The sequence below is a fragment of the Carassius gibelio genome, chromosome A1, assembly GCF_023724105.1.
Source record: "Carassius gibelio isolate Cgi1373 ecotype wild population from Czech Republic chromosome A1, carGib1.2-hapl.c, whole genome shotgun sequence".
Lineage (NCBI taxonomy): Eukaryota > Metazoa > Chordata > Actinopteri > Cypriniformes > Cyprinidae > Carassius > Carassius gibelio.
In genome coordinates this window covers 4,825,055-4,846,487 of record NC_068371.1, presented here as the reverse complement: position 1 = coordinate 4,846,487, position 21,433 = coordinate 4,825,055, and the positions used below count along the sequence as shown (strand labels likewise).

Sequence of the window (21,433 nt, the reverse complement as noted above, 5' to 3'; positions counted from 1 at the left end):
ATTGCATAGTGCTTTATTCTAGTTCTGTATCTAGATATGTTAAATGTACTCTAGCAGAGTGTTTATTTGATTTTATAGGTAACAGTAACTGAGTAGCTATTTCAATTAATTGATTCAATGGTCAAGTATTTGATATAGATAAATAACATAAGGTTTGATTTTATATGGTTACATATAAAGTCATCAAGGTAAAAAAAAAAAATTATTTTATCACATTTCTTACACAACGCATGATTCTAGAAATCTCTGTCTCCCTCTATCCGTGGGTTCACACATTTTTCCAATTATAAATTTACCTGAAATGTTAGCAATGTTTTTGTATTTTCTTCAGCAAATGCAAATCTAGTTTTACTTTATATTAACTAACTTGATTTATTGTACTTAATTAAAATAGAGGGTGAAAGACAAGATATAGTTACGTCTATATCTATGATATAGTATATATAAAAAGCTACAATAAAATAAAATGGCTATAATATAAAATATAACATAGAGAACGAGCGAGAGAAAGATGTCTGGTCGTAACTGGAGCTGTAACGGAACTGCACGATTGTTCTCGTTAAATTCCTTTCCCCCGCGCTCGCGCGCATGCCAGTCTCCCGTTCTTTAGGAGAAGAGAGAAAGGGAGGCTGATGCGCTCGCGGGGCTGGGCTCTGTCTACGCATTGGTTGAACGAAGACCTCTGGTGTTTTTTTGGCTTATATTTTTAGCAGCGGAGGTCGGACTCGTATTGCATCGCGCGTGGTTCATCTGCAGTGCTGCTGCGCGCTGGAGAACCGCAGTGTGTTGCGCGGTGAACGCTCGAGCTCCGCATACGTGCCCGCTGCAATAGCGAATGATCTCAAGAAAACACGCAGTTCTGTCTGTTCGCCGAGCGCTGGATATCTCATCTAGGTTTTCTTGTTCTTTTTTTGGAAATGGCCAGTCCCGGAGACGATTCGGCTTCAAGTGCCCAGCTGGATCAAGCTGAATCTGCTGACGCTACGCCAGAACAAGCGTTTCGAGAGGCTCAAAAATGGATCGAGGTGAGTTGGCCGTCCAGGCATGCTCACAGAGCTGGAAGTAAACATTTCTCTCGCGTCATTTTAATGTCTGTTCTGGCACTCATATAAAAAGGTTACATTATGCTCTGAACAGCTTATAAATATTGCACCGTCACCTGTTGTGAGCGTGTGGAGCGTCTTTGGTTACAGCAGCGCGGGGATCATGTGCGCCGGATTCGGCCGCTGTAATCGGACTAGCGGCTTTGATGGCTCACCGATATTTTTTTCACTCACATGACAGCCTATTCAAATTTGCTGCTAGATTTAAGAATGCAGATCGCTAATGGAGTGAATGCTTTTCCAAACAAAACATAGCTCATTTTGAAGACGTGCAGAAACAGAAGGATGCACTCATATTAGTCTGCGAGGGGACCCGCCCCCTTCTGCTAAGAGATTCCAGTTGTTGTGGAAGCCAGGAGACACGCCCCCTTGTCCTTCAGAACACGCCCCTTTCCCATCGAGGCCAGTGGTCAAGGCAGCGCACAAGGCAAGCTCAGTCAAACAGTTTGTTTACGGAGCATTTGTGGCATATACAGTATTTATTCGACCTTCGTTTTATTTGACCTTATTCAATATCTAGTGTGACACGTGAATGTAGGACTATTTCATCCCTAGAGATGTTAAAGGTTTGAGATGTAGGTCTTGGTATTAATATTATGACCTATTTTATAGTTCGTGGATTGGATAGGGAGAATCCTCACGTCACTGATCTAGATTTCAGGTTCACTCTTGTGCATTAGATAAGGGGTTTTATTCATATTTATTTCAGATGCCATGGACACCAGATTTGTGTGTACAGTTTCTTGTGTAGAGACTAGATTTATAATGTGAAAATATTTTTCATTTCTGAAATATTATTTGGGAAATATTTAGTTTCTATTAAATTATACCCCCCCCCCATCCCCTCCTTTAACTGTTTGATGATTTATTTACTTCAATCTCATTTCTATTTATTTATCGGTACTTATGATAATATACATATGGCCCTTCAAACGTTTTACATAGTGACCCACTTAGTATACTATTATTTATCTGGAATATGCAAGTTAGATTAATATAAAAGATGAAGTTGCAAATATAGTGCACTGCATTATATAGATTTTTTAAATTGGATATTGCATAGTACTTTGTTTTAGTCCTATATCTGGATATGTTAATATATTAAATGTATTCTAGCAGAGTATTTATTGTCTTTCAGTGCATCATAAATTATTAACAGCTACTATGATGTTATATATTTTTGATTTTAAAGATATCAGTAATTGAGTAGCTATTTATTTCAATTAATTGATTCAAGGGTCAAGTATACTTAATATAGATTAATAATATAAGGTGAGATATTATATGGTTAAGTCCTCATTAAGCAACTCTGAAAATCTGTATTTCCTTATAATAATATACATATGGTACTTTTACATAAAAGCCCACTTACAGCCAGTATTAGTATATTGTTATTTAGTTATGCAAGGCCTTGCCTAGTTAGAATAGTATAAAAGATGAAGTTGCATGGGATTTATGCTCTGTATGCCATGCCATAATCAATTCACACTTTTTCTGTATTACTGTATCTCCATTTATCTGTCTGTCTTTCTGTCTGTGTGTTTCTGTGGCATGTCAGTGACACAGGCAGGAGCTCATGCGTTTTAGGACGATCAGTATAAATAGACATGCTGAAATAGTCCAGCCCCCTGCTGCTCGCAAATAGTTTTAACTGAATTGGCACAGAGAGAGACATGGTTCTTCTGACTCCTGCTAAAAATGCTTTTTCCTAAATGAGTCACTGAAAGAGCTTGAACATTACAGACCAAAGCATATGGCAGACAGAAGTGTGAACAGCAGACTGCAGTACAAAGATACAAGGAGCTCTCATGAGACACATCCCCAGACTGAGCTGCCCTCGAGTGCTCAGCCGAGATGGGGTCCATGTCAATATTTAGAACGCGTGGCGATGGACAATATGTGACCCTGGACCACAAAACCTGTCTTATGTGTCAATTATTAAATATTGAGATTTATACATCACCTGAAGGCTGAACAAATAAGCTTTCCATTGATGTATGGTTTGTTAGGACAGGACAATTTCTGGCAGAGATGCAACTATTTGAAAATCTGGAATCTGGAATCGCCTTTATCTATCTATCTATCTATCTATCTATCTATCTATCTATCTATCTATCTATCTATCTATCTATCTATCTATCTATTTATCTATATATCTATCTATCTAACTATCTATCATTAAATTATTAATTAAAATGTAAAAAAAACTGAACTAAATTCATTTTATTATATTTTAAATTAATGAGTGTTATTTACTATTATTATTATTATTATTATTATTATTATTGGAAAAACATGAATTATTAATTTATATGTTGATAAAGGTGAACTGAATTATTAAATTTCTAACTTGTTCACTAAATTTCCAAGTAAATGATTAATTATTAATTTCAATGGTATCAAAAGTTTTCAAGTTGAAATAATTTATTATTAATATTATTCCAAATCATGAATTATTTGGGTGTACCAGGTGACAATTTACTACCTGTACTTACTTATCTACTTATAACATTTTAAAATCTCTACGCACCCCCCCCCCCAAGTTTTTCTTCATAATTGATAAATAATTTGTAAAAATAAAACATCTGTATATTCGGATTGTTTTTAGACAGAGTATCGTATGTCCTGCAGTCTTTGTTCAGTAGTTCCTCTCTCCGGGCTCATAGGTGTGTGCTGGACGGGCCACGGGTCATTGAACGGAAATGGTTTGAGGAAACCCTCCCAGTGCATCTGTCAGTGGCTAGAGACGGACAGCAGCAACCACATCACATTACACACAGTCTTTCTCTGCCTTGGCCTATCACATGTCAAGACACGATCAGGTTCCAGAGCACTTCTCTCTTTCTCTGCCTGTTCTTTCAGTCCTACCGTATGACCACCACTGTCGTAGACTCACAACAGAGACCATGTATGTGTCCTGTTATATGCACTTTAACTTATGGTCCACTTTTGAGAGCATTTAGAGCATCTATGTGGCAGATCAAGGGTATGAGGTCAAATGTGTGTGTGTCTAAGTGAAAGAGGCTGGTACATTTGAGAACAGATGGCTCTGTCATATGACTTCATAAAGCCAGCTGTCACAGCTGTGTGGTCACGCACACATACAGTACATACGGATTAAATGATACAGCTTACACAGTGAGACAGACACGGGCTGTCTACACAATTCACATTCATTCAATACAGTCCTCTCAAGAATCACAAACACAGCCTGAATATGAGCTCTATGTGATGCCATTGGCTGTGGTTTGCTTTCAAGTATTCAGGGCGAACCACTAAGACACACTTAAATCCAAATGAGCTTGTGAAGTTGTTTCTGGGACTAAGATCTACTCCAATCTATCGTTTAGCATCAGTTCTGTGTGCCATGCAGCATTATTAGCAACATATACTGTATGACTCCGTTCGTAACGCAACTGTACTGCCTTCATCATATGACATCACTTTTATAGTGATGGGCCAAGTGGAACCAAGTAATTTTATTGGTGGATAAAGCTTTAAATTTATCGATAAAGGTGGTTGTTTTGAAGAGCTTTTTCGATTGCATAGCTCAAAGATTTCTGATTTTTTTTCTGTTCATCAAAAAATCCAGAAAAAGCTATGGCAGATACCACAAAAATATGAAGCAGCACAACGGACTTCAACATTGATAATAGTGATAAATGTTTCTTAAGCAGAAAATTAGCATAACAGAATGATTTCTGAAGGATCTTGTGTCACTAAAGATGAGTAATGATGCTGAAAATTCAGCTTTGCATCATAGGAATGAATTACATTTTACAATGTATTACAATATAAAATGGTAATTTTAAAGAGCCACACAGATGGGAAATCAAAAATTACCTGTATTACAGTGTATGATGTAGCTGTCCATCAGTGTAAACAATGTGCAAAGTAATTAAACCAAAAAGTACACGATTTATAAAGTTATTGGCTTGTAAAGTATGGAGTCGACTCTGAATCACTGAAACGAGTCGTTATAGATTTCAAATCTTTTGCCCATCTCTATGTACGTCACTAGGAACACTTTGCATAATAATCTCCGCCTACCGTCTTGAGAGAAACGGATCTCTGACCTGCACCCCCCCCACACAGACGATCTGGTTGTTGTGATAGCATCATGTCGAGGAGACAGTGTGTTTTTAATTGTAAAGGCAAGTCTGTTTTATTTTCACTGCCAAAGAATGAAGATCAGAAGAACCAATGGCTAAAATTCATTTTTACCACAATACCAGAGCAGTACAACAAATCCCTTTTGTATGTGTGCTGTCTGCAGCCTTTGTCTGCGCTGATCTTCATTTACAAACACGTCATTAAAATGAAGTGTAACTCCGTGAATACTCAGCGAAGAGACATGAGAGAGATATCTATAGAAAACTTAACATGTATACTTTAAAACTAAACAAGTGCTGCTGAAAATATAACAGATATTCTGTGATAAAGTAATCCATATGAAAACAACGCGATGTCCGTTTTTCACGTCTCCCTTCATTATATTTAATGTGACCACGCCCCCGCGCTGAACGTGCTATTCAGATTCAAACTGAAGCGCGCGGCCACACAGAAGAAAAGGCAGCGAGACTGTTCTTCAGGTTTTTTATTTTACTGTTTGCTTCGCGATGAGAGGAATAAGACCTAATTAATTCACCCCAAAAAGATTGCTAACGCATTATTTACTGTGAAGTTGTGTGCGGAACAACCAATCAAAACTGACTATGTCAGTTGACCAATCAGAACACAGTATGCTACCGAAAGGTGGGGTTTAAGGAAACTGAATCTTTTGAACAGCTTTGCACGAACCGTTTGGGGATCTCTGAGAATTGAGGTAATTTTAAAATGATATTTTAACAAAATGACAATGTTTTTTAACCTTGGATGGATTTAAACCTGTTGTACAGGATTTATAAACAGAATTTTCATCTTACTGGCTCTTTAAATTGTAAAAATATTTCACGATATTACAGGTTTTACTGTATTTTTAATCAATAATAAAAATTAGTCTGTTTCATACATCATACAATAAGAAAAGCATTATGAATTTATTCATACGACAAAACTCGGGGCTTATGTAAGTCTCATAAACCAAGTCTAATTCAAACTGCTAATGGATATGAAGCGGTTTCCTGAGTCTTTTTGACTCTGATCTGTATGAATCTGAATTGATTTATATGTCAGTTGTTTGTGAATCATGCATCACAGCTTGTGTTATGTTCATTATTGTGTGCAGGAAACACTATTGTGCACGACAAAATGTTAATAGATTTGAAATTATTGTTGCACATTTTTAATTTTTGACACTTTCACAACCATTTTGGTCACAACTCGTCTTGTGAACTACAAAAAAAAAAAGTAGCTTTTGATGAAGACACGTTCATCTAATGCTCTCGTCTTATACAACACAACACAACTGTTCATGTTGTGTAAATGAGTCTCGTAACTTATGTAAAGAAATGCTATTCTTTCCAGCATCAAAATCTCTCCAGCTTCACCACCCACCCTTGAGAGCACACTCACAATCTTGATGTATTTTGCAATCATTTAAACGCAGTGTTATATAACACTGCTTTTACTCATCTTGGAAAAGCTTTTCCTGGTCAGGGAATAATCTCCAAGTATCCATAGACGTTCAGCATAACTTTGTTAATACGGTGCTGCACTATATTAGGAGAGACGAAGAGATATATAAAGTTATGGTAGAAATAGTATGACTAGTATGCTATTCCAAAATCAGGCAGCAGACAATGTCACAGTTTTGACCTCTGACCTCAAAATGCACATGCAAACGCATTTGTCTTTTCTGTTGCTGTGGCTACATATTGTCAGCGGTTGTGTTGGCCCAGGTCTTTGTTTGTGCGCTGAAATTTTCAGTCATGTATGGGAAACGCCAGACAGCAAATAAAACAAAACAGGGCTTTCCAACTAAACCATGCAGCACAAATCTAATATCTGCACGGCCTGTGAACAGTGTGGCACAAGCCACTGGAATATGGGTTTGTTGACCGAATTGAACAGCGCTGCATGAATCAGAGTCATGCACTGCATGATCCATTTGAATTCAGCACTGTTTCAGACCTCAATACAAACCCCAAATTTAGCTGTAACAATGTTAATCATTGGAAACAAGGCCAACAGAAGAAAGCAGTGCGATGCACATACATACTTATGTTCGGAGCTGTGTTTCCTGTTACTGTTACAGAATTATGCTTTGCTAACCATAGTTTCTGCCAAAAATATCATAGTTGCTACAGTTATTGCTCCTATAATAAAACTGTGGTAACTTGGGTTTTCACCACAACTGTCATCCAAAAATATATGGAAGGTTTTTGCCCAGCTAGAATGAATGTAATGTTTTTCTGTAGACCTAGTTACAATCATTGCAGAAACTGTGGTTTTTTGGTTGAAACTATGGCTACCCTGTGGTTGTGGGACGCTTGATAGAGTACATTTCTTTTGACTAAACGGTCCCAACACATACTTTTGTGAATAATTATTCCTACAGAACAGAATACATTTAGGAATGAATTTGAAGCAATGCATTTTCTCTTATTAATACACACTGTGCCTTCCTGTGTGTGTCTCTGCCCCCGTCCCACACACACATGTCATTTGCTTGGTTATTTTAACGTGCTCCAATCACCCAAATTCTGTCAGTCTAAATTTAGGATACCTACAGCTGTCCAGTTCTTTTTAATACTTAATATCCTGTGAAGCCAAAAGCTGCATGTTTGTAAGAAATGAATCCATCATTAAGATACTTTTAATGTTGAACTGTTGGAGGATGGACTACTGTGCTATGTATTCGTGACCCAATTCATGTTTATGCTCTTAGTTATGGATTTCTAGGTTGCAAACAGTTTGATGGAAAGCAATAAAAAGCAGTCAATTGCATATGAAGTATGAGCTATTTGTGTTTTTATTCTGATAGTATTATGTTTTTAGGTTTTTAGTAGCACTTTTGAACATTTTGCACATTGGTAAAGTATAATTTTCAATAAAATGTCCATTTCAAATTGAGATTAGAGTGACATTCCAATGAACAAATGGAGAGATGAGCATATCATTGTTAAATCCGCTTTTGCCCATGTAATATCCGTTGTTCTTTTACAGCTTTTAATGTTCCTGTAGTGGTGAGAGAGTTTGCTGTTTAATCCTGTGTGTGCTCTTGTCTGGACGGATGAGCTGGAGTTGTCTATTTCAAACAGCCCTAGTCAGGTGGCCTATTTTCAGATGTATTTTAAGGCTGTACATCCTGAGAGACATCATCCCCTGTCTGTTTCTGCCTCACTGAGAGTAGCCCTTGCTTCCTGCTTCTGAGGCTGTTGCTTAGGTGATTATAAGCAGGAATAGCACCCATATACTGCTATTTTTGTCGGCCTTTAAGGATGATGTCATGGGGCAGATTGTCAAACATTGTCTTTTTATGTAGGGAGTCTTTCATAATGCATTATAAGCCATGAACCAAACCAACCAGAAACAAGGTGAATCATAACACCACAACACACAATATATTATTTAAAAAAATATACACACACACATATTTGTATTTGTTGATATTTTGATTTACCTTTCAGTTTTATATTTTCAGTTTGTATTTTATTTATAGTTACATTTTTAGTTCAGTAGTCATGCCTTCTTGCTATTTTTTTTAAATAGTTCTATAATTAATTTATAAATAAAATAAATTATTTCAAAGTTTAATCTGTCTAATATTTGATTTTAGCTTTATTTCAATAACCAAAACCTACTTTTAACAGTTTAAGTTTTTTAAATATTTGTATAAATTTCTCAAATGTAAAAAATAATAATATTTAATCTAAAATTTATATTCCATTTATTTTAAATTATTCAGTTAAATTTTTTTATTTCAATTACCAAAAAATATTTTTAATAATTTACATTTTAGTTTTAGTTAACAGAAATTCAGAGACAAAGTTTTTTCCCCCCAAAAAACACACAAAGCTATGTGTCACACACAAGGCAGGGTTTTCTTCACTGGATACACATAATATGATAAGGGGAAAATATATAATCATATACATTGAGATGGCAGAGCTAGTTACTGAATTCAGTGCAATACAATAGTTTCTGTTAGTCTGGTAGCTCTGTTTTTTGTTTTTTTCTTAGTGAGAATTAGATTGACTTGTTGCCAAAATAAAGCATGGTACTATGTGAGTGTGACAGACTAACAGAAGAGAGCATGATTTCAGCAAAAACTGCTGGCAAGTGAGCTATAACTTTGAGTCAGCTAATGGCAGCTCTCTGTTTTCTTGGCTCTGGTGAATGGCATCTTAAGGTGAAATGTAGCCTCTTACACAACTGCACTGTAGGGGAGCTGTTGCTGTGGGAATGTTGACTGGACTGTCACCAGCAGGTGTAAGTGTGTGTGTGTGTGTGTGTGTGTGTGTGTGTGTTTGTAAGCTTGGCGTCAAGGTAACAGAACTGCTTGTCTGCCACCAGAAGCTTTTTTGTTTTTTCCTAAAAATGTTGCCAGCAATCAGCTCTTTCACTCTATTACGTCTTATCTCTCTATATGAATGAATTAGGCCAGTATGTGAATGCAGGACTGTCATATAGCCTTCACAATATTAAGAGCAGTTTTATTGAGGACAATATTTGCTTCTTAAGGCACATTTCAGTTTATAAGACATTTATCTTTAGATTTTAGTTGACAGTGTATGATAAGGGGAAATTAAACTAAAAAATTGTCCCCAGGTCATGTCAACACCGTTAACATTATATTTTCCATTTATTAACAATAAAATATGTTTTTTGTTTGTTAGGATGTTTGAAATCCTACAAAAATGTACCTTAACAACTCTGAAAATGGTATTAGTTTGAAAATGACACTTTCAGTTAATTACACCTACAGCTTCTATAATAGCTGCAGATTGTACTACAGTTATGGTAGATGTTAATGTAAAAACTGTTTCATATAGCTGAGTTATGGAGTTGCTGAAGTGATTTCTTCCCTTCAGGAATTAACTTCTGACTCTGGTCCACAGTAATATTGAGTATGTTGGTGCAGGCAGATGAACATTTGTCTGAAAAACAGCTTGCCTCTAATTTATGTGTGTGTGTGTGTGCTCATCTAATGAAGAGAGTGTGTGATTCTGAGAGAGTGAATGCAGACAGCATGTGTGAAAATCACTATGAGTAGCTTTGTCCTAAATCAAATCTCATTCCCTATATAGTGCACTATAATTGCTGTGTCTGTGTTTTTGTAGAATATTGTTTTCCCTGTATAATTAACTTTTTTCTTCAGCATAAAATTTGGTATAAAACTGCTGTTTAAACGTTGTAATGCTTTAAATGAAATCTCTTTAATGCATTTATTTGATTAAAAATATAGTCAATCCAATAATTAGAGATGCACCGATTGGAATTTGGCTGATTTAATTTTTTTTTTTTAAGTGTGACCTACCAATACCATTTTCTGTTGATTCTGATTTAATTTATAAGAACTATTATTAACATTATACAAACCAAAATTTTTTTCAATGCAACAAGTTACAGATGTTCTCTCACTTAAACAACTCTCAAAATAAAGTGCTCTGTGACTGGAAAGCGGTAGAAATAACAGTTAACTGAAAATGAGTTGCTGTATTTAACAAAACGGATGTCATTTCCCATTATGTTTATAAATGATCCATTCCCCCCTAATCTTATTAAATGCGTCATCTTTCACATGAAATTCTTACATTGTTCCAATGAATTCAGTTAGAATAACAAGAAACTGTAGTGTTGTAATCATTCAAATGAAGTCAGAATCAACACCTTTCCACTGCAAGAAAAACAGAAGCTGCATCTGGAGTGGGATCAAATGTATTTTGGGGTCAGGGGTGCCCAAACTCAGTCCCAGAGGGCTGGGGTCATGCAGAGTTTAGATCCATCCCCAATTAGACACACCTGAACCAGCTAATCAAGCTCTTACTAACCATTCTAGAAACCTCCAGATGGATGTGTTGAGGCAGGTTGAAGCTAAACTCTGCAGGACATTGGCCCTCAAGGACCGAGTTTGGGCACCCCTGATTTTGATGATCTAAAATAATGATAGTGCATATTTTATGTTGATACCTATGCAACATACCAGTGTTCTAAGAATCTTTAATAGTTTTGGACCAGCACCCAGTCCAGTTGCATATGCAAAATACCATGCTCGAAGACAAAGAGCTGTAAAAACAAGTCCCTTTAACAATTCATGATCTTGTTACATGCTCTATTGCACTAGTACTGTAAGAAAGTTATTTTCTATGGCCATGAAAATATAATTACTTTGTGTAAATAATTACAAATTATTCCGAATGTCGGTGGGATGAACTGATTAGTTGATGGTAATATTGATTCTACTAGTTACTACTGGCAGCCGATGCAGCTTAAATAATTGTAATCAATTATAATTCATTGTAATTATTTGTATACATTTCCCTTTTGAGCTAATTTGCTACATCTGTTAATACCAGAAATGGATGCCTTGCCCCCTCCAGCCAGTGACATCATTCTTCAAATGCCGCTTTCATGGCAAGGAGCTCTCGATTGGCTACATCATAGGTCTGTTCAGCGGCTGAGAGTTTGTGAGAGAAGTAGTCACATGGGAAAAGCTTAGGAGGATTACCATGACGTTGGGAGAGATTGGCGCCAATGCCGGTGTTAGATGCATCTACTTCTACCACAAAAGGTATGTTAGGGTCAGGATGATGCAGAATGGGTGCAGGGGTGAAGCGGTTCTTCAATCCTTTGAAAGCTTGAAAAGCACCAGTAGACCAGCGAAGGTTAGTATTCCTTCACTTTACCATTGAGGTGAGTTGAGCAGTTTGTTGAGTTCCTGATAGATCTTCTGTAAAAGCTAGCAAATCCCAAGAAACATTGTAGTTCCTTCACTGAGGCCAGTTGAGAACCGCTTGTACTTTGCTCTCACCTATAGACACCCCTTCGGGACTGATGATGTCACCAAGAATGGAGATTAAAGCTTGATGGAATTTGCATTTTTCTGCATTAACATACAGTTGGTGTTCGATGAGACACTTTAAAACCACCTGGACCTGCTTGACGTGCTTCTCTAAAGTGTTAGCGTAGATCAAGGTATCATCAATGTATATGATTAGGCACTGGTTCAAAGTCTCTCTGAATATGTTGCTTATGAAGGACTGGAACATGCATGGACGGACTATTGGACAGCCTGATCTAGATCCAGATCTAGCTTTGTGAAAACATTGCAGTTCTGAGCTGCTTCAATACTGCTGGAACCAGGGGCAATGGATATCGGAAATTGTACGTCATTTCATTTAAGCCTCGATAATCAATACAAGGACAAAGGCCACCATCCTTATTTCCCCTGAAGAAGAATCTGCTCTTGGTGAAGTGGATGGATGGATGAATGAAACCCTTGGCTAGCTCTTCTTCAAAATGTGTTTTCAATGCTTCAGCCTCAGGTTCAGACAAGGGAAAGATTCTTCCTCTGCCGCATGGTGCCAGGTCGCAGTTCTATGGCACAGTCACTGGGTCCTTTCGGGGGTAGTTTTGAAGCTTTGGTTTTACTAAAGGCTTCAAGCAGATTGCAATACTCTGAAGGTATATGTGCGGCTGAGTTGGCATTTAGACAAGCAGTTGGGCATGATCTGTTTCTTATGCCAAGATATTTGTAGATTATGGTCGTGTAGCCTGGGTAAGCCAAGGATGACCGGGTTGTGTGGAGAATGAATGATGAATAACCAAATTATTTCAGTGTGTAAGGCTCCCACTTGCAGAATAAGTTCAGTAGTGGACAGGTGTTCTTAAAAAAAAAATGAAAATTTGCTGAAAGGTTAGTAACCTTTAAGAAATCGAAAATCTAGAAGAATGTATTTTTCCAGAGGAACAGATTTTGAGAAATGTAGCATTATGTCACTTGCCCACCAATGTATCCTGTGCAGTGAATGGGTGCCGTCAGAATGAGAGTCCAAACAGCTGATAAAAACATCACAATAATCCACAAGTAATCCACATGACTCAAGTCCAACAGTTAACATCTCGTGAAAGGAGTATATTTGTATTGAATCCATCAAGTTATTAACTTTGAACTGTTGATTCCACTCTTAATGTCCAATATCCATACTATTGCTTACTCCAGTAAAAAAAAGATGTCTCATCTGATTCAGGAGAGAATTATGCACAGATCAAAGTATATTTACAAGTGAAAACAGTCCAGTTCTAAACTAATATTTTGGTAGATTTTGCCATGAAACAGGAGATGGACTTTTTCCACTAGGAAGCATTTTTATGGATTATGGACATGTGTGTTGCCCAGAAGCAATTTGTTTAAAGCTAAAGCATCTTAATGATGGATTTGTTTATATCAAACAAACAGTTTTTCACTTCACAATGTGTTTATTGATGAACTGGAGTGCTGTGGATTACTGTGATGTTTTTATCATCTGTTTGGACTCTTATTCTGATGGCACCCATTCACTGCATAGGATAGTGATGCGATGCTAAATTTCTCTAAATCTTTTCCGATGAGGAAACAAACTCCTCTTGGATGACCTGAGGGTGAGTACATTTTCAGCAAATTAGCAATTTTTGGTGAACTTCCTTTAAAAGTATTGTGTGACTTCCTTTCTAAGCAGCAGTTGAAGGACAATGGACAATGAGTGACCTCGTACTGATGTACAGGTCAGCTGTTTCCTGCTCTGAGTTTAGGGGGTAACAGGTTTATGGGTAATTGTGTGTGTGCTTGCAGGTTTCTTCTTCATTCCAAAGTGCTTGCATTATTGAAACTAATCTTTGTTAATCTCAACTACTTGGTCATGTACTTGGCCTCTAGGCAATAGAGAGCCTTTTTCTTACACATACACGCTTGTTTAAACGTGTTAAGTAAGGACAGGTTATGTAATACTAGTTTAGTACTTGTGCATGTTAAATGCACACACACACTACCCACAGTTTACTGTATATAATCACTCACACTTACAGAAAAGCACACATATATACATAGTTATACCCACGTACATACATACATACATATTTATATATTTGGACACACACACACACACACACACACACACACAGACTCACTGTGCCTTTTGAATGTGTTAAGTATTAGCCTAATAACTACCAGATTTTGGTATGAAAGAAGAGTAGAGTTTCAGAGCTCTTTTGTGAAACCCTTGTTGTCTTATTTAGTTTTTAAACTTATAAAGAGCGTTAGATGTGAGAGCACACATACATATTATAAAAAGGAAATATCATAACAGATTAAAACATGAAGAGTTAAGCTTTAAATACTCTCTAAACAAATAGAAAGCATCTGTTTGGTTTGCATTTAGACACAAATCATAGTGTAAAACTGTAGCTTTAGAAAGGGACGTTGGTCTCTGAAATCATTACATTCAACTGCTTCAGTCACATTACTACTCTCTTACCTCTTCATTAAAAAATTTTCAGTTATTTTTCTTACTGATGATGCTTTTGCTTTTGTGTTTGCTTGACAGGCAGCGACAGGAAGAAGTTTTGGCGATAAGGATTTCAGAAGCGGCCTGGAGAACGGCATTCTGCTCTGCGAGTGAGTTTTCCACACACACACACATCATTTACATTTAGGATTTTTTTGTGTTAAAGAGGACAAATAAAAGCCTAATTCTGATCGCTACCATTCAAATGTTTGGGATCTTCTTAAATCTCCTGTGCTCACTAAGGATGCATTTATTTTTTACAGTTTATTCCTGTACAATTTCTATATATAAAAATGTATTCCTGTAATGCAAAGCTGAATTTTTAGCATCATTCCTCCAGTCTTCAGTGTCACATGATCCTTCAGAAATCATTCTAATGTGCTGATTTGCTGCTCAAGAAACATTTCTGATTATAATCAGTGTTGAAAATCATGATACATTTTTGCAGAATTCTTAAAAAAACAGAAAGTTTGCACCAATGTGATTTTTTTTTTTTTTTGCAACAATGTAAAGTCTGTGCCATCAATAAGTTGTTGAATTTAATGCAATTAATAGAAGTATTAATTTCTTTATTTGCGCCATTTCTTTAATATATCTTGCTGACCCCAAATTTGTGACCAGTAGTATTTTTTTTAACAATTTTTTATTTTTTGGTCCAAACTGTGATGAATGAAAAAAAAAAGAATGAAAAAAAAGAGAAAATAAATCATAAAAATGAGATGATGTTATATCAACCAGCATATTATGGTTCCAGCATATTTAGCAATGTCTCTCTCTTTCTCTCATCATGTGATTTATTAGGTTGCTGAGTTCAATCAAACCAGGCCTTGTGAAAAAGATCAACAGACTTCCAGCACCCATAGCAGGACTGGTGAGTGTGGTTAGTGTGTGTTTGTGTCGTTCTGTGCCTGTTTGTGTCAGGCCAGTCTCAGCACTGCTGTCTCGGAACAAATCCAGGACTGTCCCAATTTGTGTGTGTATCTGTGTGTGCGCTAGCTATTTTATGTTTGTGCCAAAAAGATATCTGATACATACAGCCCCTATAGGAGAATTAAAGTTATAGCTCAAAAGCAATGTTTTCAGAACTTAAATTAGATACAAAAAGGTTTTTTTTACATCACAGCATTTTTTGCATATCTTTAGATGCTTGTTTTGATCACATGCAGCTCATCACACATTGCCTGTAATTGTCACACTCAGCGGGCAGCAGGTGTATAATATGTGTCCTTCCTCTCATCAGGATAATCTGACCATGTTTCTGAGAGGATGCGAAGAGCTGGGATTGAAGGGATCACAGCTGTTCGATCCTGGAGACCTGCAGGATACGTCGATACGAGCGAACTTATCGTATGTGTGCGCTTGTGCATGTGTGAACAGAGAGACTGATTATGTGCAGAAAATGAATGGGATGAATCATGAGTTATTTTGGTGGCTCTAGAAGATCTTGCCTTTCAGTTATTCACAGCTGCTCATCTTGTTCTTCTGAGTGTGTAGATTTAAAGAAGTTTTAGCTTAAGTAGCTACATTTTTATTTTAATTGGTTATTTGAATTGTTTAATGAAAATATAAGCTTAGCCAACAGTTTTTGGGAGAATTTTGGTAAATCCACTTTCAAGGAGATACAAGATGTTTACAATATTAAGATTTAACATTCAGCAAGGGTTTTTACTCAAGCAAAAGTTAGTTTACGTTGACAGTATATTTCAAATAAATGCTGTTCTTTTAAACTTTATTTTTATTAAAGAATCCTGATTTTTTTTTTATCAAAGTTTCTAGAAAAATACTAAGCAGCACAACTGATTTCTACAATGATAATTATCCGAAATGTTTTTTGAGCACCAATTCTGCATTTTAGAATAACTTCTGATGGATCATGTGACACTGACGACTGGGGTAATGATGCTTAAAATTCAGCTTTGTTCACACAAATAAATTGCATTTTAAAATAAATTAAAATACAAAAAATTAAAGTTTTTGCTGCATTTCTAAACAAATAAATGCAGCCTGGGGGACCGAGCATAAGATACCAATCTTACCGACCCCAAAGTTTTGAATGATATTATATCTCTGTTGATTAGATGGTAAACAGCTGTTTTCTCTCTCTCTCTCTCTCTCTCTCTCTCTCTCTCTCTCTCTCTTTGTAGGGGCTCTGACTGTAGTAGAAAGCTGAAGAATGTAAGTAAACTGAAACTTTATATGTCAATTAGTGTTTGATTTACATGTTTGCTGATTTATTTCTGTTTTTATTCTCTCCTGTGTTTTTATCTTTAATGATTAGGTGCTCATAACCATATACTGGCTTGGTAAAGCTGCTAACAGCTGTGCAATGTATAACGGCCCCACTCTCGACCTGAAAGAGTTTGAGGGGCTTCTTTCCATGATGCGAAAGGTAAATCAACTCTTACCAAGAACACTTAACCTTTGAAGCAGCTTGATAAATTAATAATTCCTAAGCTTTTATGTTTTGAATTCTTTTTTTCTATTTGGTGTGTGTGTGCAGGAGTGTGTAAATGAAGAGTTAGAGTCCCCCAAGCGCAGTATAAGGGACAGCGGTTACATCGACAGCTGCGAATCGGAGCGTTCTGATTCGCTGTCTCCTCCGAGGCACGGTCGTGAAGATTCGTTTGACAGTCTCGACGAATCGTTTGGCTCACGATCACAGAACACACCCTCACCAGACACAGTCATTCGCTGCAACAGTGATGGTATGACCTTCTCTTCTATTTATTTGCTTTTGTCATCATGCTAGTTAAGTCAGTGGTCATGAAATATTGTCTATAATTGTGAAATAATACATCATATAATTTAACTATATTTTTTATCAAATAAATGCAGCCTTGGTGAGCATAAGAGACTCATTTGATGGCAGTGGGTATATATATATATTATTTTTTACTGTATGTGACACTGAATTGTCATTGCACTGAAAATATAAACCTTTTTTACATGATCCCTATTTCTTATGCACACACACACACACACACACACTTACTTCCATGAAAAGAGCAGCTGTGGGTAAAAATACACTCAGCACACAATCAGGAACTCTGGACTCAATGAAAGGATTAATACATTCCCACATATGTGCAGTGTGTGTGTGTGCATGTGCAAGAGTGCAGCTGTTGGACTGGACAGACATTCACACACTCATCTGTGTGCCGAGTGTGTGTGAGAGGCTCTATATGAGCTGCATCTGATTACTGAGTCCAGACATGGACGGACTAAAACCAGGGACCGAAAAAAAAAAAATTTAAGCTCAAGAAGCTTCTAAACCATAAATTATTTATTTATTATATTAAATTATATTGCGGTGTGTGTGTATGATTTCATGCATAAGAATTTTTAACTGTTCTTGTTAATTGCTGTGTCAAACAATGTTTTTCTTAAAGCCAACAAGTTTATTTATGATTAAGTTGAAAATAACATAAAATACAATAAAGAAAATACATTAATGGACATTTTTAAAAAGGTTTCTCCTGAAATAATTGTAGAATATTTGTCATATAGTAAGTTGAAAGACTATATAATCGTTATTGCTTTTTTTCTTTTTTTTTTTCTTTTTTCTTTTTGTATTTTGACTTTTTAAGACAATATTGTCAAATTATTGTAAACATTATTTAGAAAAGATATTGATTGCATTGTTTGAATTATGCAGATTCATTATTTTGGCTCTGAATATAGTCATTGCTTCTGACATGATGTTAAAAATAACGATGATAATAATAATAATAAATAAAATAATAAAATAATATTTTTTTCATTTTATAATATAATAAAATTAAATAAATAAAAAACACTTCACAGCTTTATTAGGCTCTGCAATATTAGATTATTAATGTGAAAATGGAGGAATAATAAGATGACTCTTGCTGATTAATGCAATGTCAGACATACAACTATTTACTAAAGAAAAATAGTCTTGCAACTTGCATCCTTTAATTTAGTATGACATTTATACAATTAAAATAAAAAAATCTAATATTTATAGTATAATACTTCACTTATTTCAAGTATCTGAATTACTTTTATGTCATTGCTAAATAAAACAGACTGTGTGGAAGTACTAGAGCAAGAAGCTTTCGCCATGTCGATCTGAGCAAAAACTGCATCAAATAAATGCATGTATAATATTCTGTTGCTAATCCTGATGTAATATGTTTAGACAAGCTTAAATATATTTACACTCAAATACATGTACTAAGCTTTCATTCGTGTCAGCCCTGATTTGGATGGTGGTCAGATGGCGGTAAGAAACCCAACAGGCAATGGATGAAATATAAATGCCGGATCTGTCTGTAAACACCTAAAAATATGAAATACTACTACCAAATGCCAATACGTTTAGACAAGAATAAATAACAATACGGTTTTTTTTTTCTATACGTCATTCTGACAGACTCTGAAGGTGACGCTGGTCAAAGGAAGTTGCCAGACGTTCGCAAGGATGACATGTCTGCCCGTCGCGTGTCCTTCAAAGAGCCTCGCGCAGCTCTACCCTTTAATCAGTATCTGCCGAACAAAAGCAACCAAACCAACTACATTCCTGCCCCCCTGAGGAAGAGGAGGAGCGAGAGAGAGGAAGACTGGAGGAGCCTGAGCAACTCAACATCTCCTGTAGGAGGAGAAAGACCTCTCAGGTAATCACAGCCGCCGTGATAAACAGTAAGTGTTTGGTTTGTTTGGTTTCTCAGGTGGTTGCTGGAAATCCCTCAATGTGGCTGAGACGCATCATACATCTAAACAAAAATCATTACACACAAGCATCCTCTGTTTTCATCTGTCAGAGTTTGTTTGATTCATTCTGTATTATCCGCGTGTTGGTGAGAGCTGTGAAATTCCCATTGCTCCCCACAGACAAGAGCGTGTAGAAGTATTAAAAGAGGGGGCCGTCGAATCTCGCAGCCTTGCGCTCCAGAAAAATTTCACCTGGGCGGATGAGAAAGGGGTAGAGCTTGAGGAGGCAGAGCTTAAGAAAATGAGGAAGCTGGAAAAGGCGGGAATTAAAGTATTACCTGCCTCTGTGCGATACAAAAGGTCAGCGGTTGAATGCATGTGTATGAAGTGACTAAAAATGCTAACTGGTTGTGTGTAGGGCCTGGTAGGTCCAACCCCAGGTTGATTTGTTGGGGGTGACCTTGTGTACTTTTGCTTTGGATTTGTGCTGCTGAGAAATGTTTAATCTACATCATGGCATGGAGTGACACAGTTGTGATTGAGCTTTAGTCTTTGTAGCTTAGCTAATGTTTTGAGTTGATGTCAGCTTGTGAATTAATTGGAGGACTACTCTGAATCTGGGATTGGTTGAAATGAGGAGTGTGTGTTGTATTGGGTTGAGCATATTATGCTAGTTATGCTAATTTGACTTATTCTAAAGTCCTGATGTCTGCATCACCTCCTGATATGGAAGGACTAACGTCTCTTCATTATAGAGTGCAACAGTTGGGTTAGAAAACGTAGAAATCCCATCTGGTTTCTCCACAGGGAAGTTGATTTTAAACAAAAACGTTTGAAGACAGACCTAATTATGGTTTTGTTGAAGCCACCAGTCTACAAAATTTTAATTTGTTTTTTAATAGTCCTTAAAATTCCTGGTGAAAAACTACATTACCCATGATTTTACAGAGAAATCTCTACCAGTCAGAGAACCGTGACGAAAAATGTGTTTAAAAACTCTTAAACACATCTCTTGAAGCGCTACAAATAAAGTGGAGTCAGTTTACCTGCGCTCTCAAGCAACTTAAATATTTGGATGCATTAAATTTATATTTCGCAATAAACCATATATAGCAATATATGCAAAATGTTAATAATTGTAACTAAATAAGATGTATCATGAAAATGGCATGTTGTTCTTTATTTAGTACTGTCTTGAATAAGCTATTTCACATAACAGATGTTTATATAAGCTCCACTAGACAAAATAATAACTACATTTATAAAAATGATTGCGTTCAAAAGTTTACATACCCTTAAATCAGTTATTATTTTGTCTTGTTGAGTATATATAAACACATGTTGTGTGAAATAGCTTATTCAGGACAGTACTAACTAACATGTCATTTCATGATTGCTCTTTTTTTGTTAAAATTATGAACATATTTGCATATTCTGCAACTTATGAGCACAACTATATATAATAAATATCTTTAAATCAATAGTTTTACATTCCTTATTTTTTAATTATGTTATTATGTCCTTATGGAAAAAAATAATGGGAAAAACTACTTGCGGAAAAACAAAGCGCTGTTGCACTCTATTTTTCAAAAAATATATTCAAATTTTGTCATGGCAAATTTTCTCCTCAGTCCATTTGTGAATCCTGTGGAGGCCAGTAAAGCCAAACCACCCTCACCGGACATCATTCTCCGACGTGACAATGAGTTCATGCGGGCCGCCGCTCCACATCAGTGGGACTCAAATGAGGAAGATGAGGATGAAGAAGCAGAACGGAAGGTTCCAGATGTCCAAAAAGATGATCTTGCTTCTCGCAGAGCACGCATGAATCAATTTAAACCCAGTGTGGCGCATCACTTCCTGCCAGGCTCTTGTAGCGGGAAGGACCGAGAAAAATGGGAGGGAATCAGGCTGGCATCCCAACATGCTGTGTTGGAGAGGATGGAGAAGATGGCACAGGAGAAAAGAAGGTGTGCTTGTGACAGAGAGTGATGGTGTCTCATGCTTAGGGACTAGTTATGTTGGCTATACAAATCTAACTTGAAGTTATTGGGCAAATTTGGGTCAGAGTTTCCTTATAGGCCATATTTACACTTCAAATAATCCAATTCAGATTTTTTTTCCTCCCAATCTATTGCTAACGATTTAAGATTCCTACTTAAACTTGAATGACTTGACACATTACTTCAGCCTGGTATGCTTTGTTTTTTTTGAACTGATATGGCTTTT

General features: G+C 36.5%; 1 protein-coding gene across 4 annotated transcripts in view; it reads left to right on the top strand.

The window, feature by feature from the left end:
- Nucleotides 1-574: 574 nt before the first annotated feature.
- The window catches only part of LOC127964573 (LIM and calponin homology domains-containing protein 1), a 43,819-nt gene continuing 22,960 nt past the window's right edge, over nucleotides 575-21,433 (top strand). For 2 of the 4 annotated variants that reach the window (XM_052564979.1, XM_052564911.1), the window contains exons 1-10: nucleotides 584-1,025; nucleotides 14,570-14,640; nucleotides 15,332-15,401; nucleotides 15,771-15,877; nucleotides 16,675-16,705; nucleotides 16,809-16,919; nucleotides 17,031-17,235; nucleotides 18,927-19,167; nucleotides 19,385-19,564; nucleotides 20,836-21,174. In XM_052564979.1, the coding sequence (XP_052420939.1) occupies nucleotides 918-1,025; nucleotides 14,570-14,640; nucleotides 15,332-15,401; nucleotides 15,771-15,877; nucleotides 16,675-16,705; nucleotides 16,809-16,919; nucleotides 17,031-17,235; nucleotides 18,927-19,167; nucleotides 19,385-19,564; nucleotides 20,836-21,174 (1,463 nt within the window). In that variant the 5' untranslated portion in view covers nucleotides 584-917. Of the gene's footprint in view, nucleotides 1,026-14,569; nucleotides 14,641-15,331; nucleotides 15,402-15,770; nucleotides 15,878-16,674; nucleotides 16,706-16,808; nucleotides 16,920-17,030; nucleotides 17,236-18,926; nucleotides 19,168-19,384; nucleotides 19,565-20,835; nucleotides 21,175-21,433 lie in introns of all 4 variants that reach the window. The other 2 variants (XR_008155128.1, XM_052564845.1) reach the window with 2 other exon arrangements.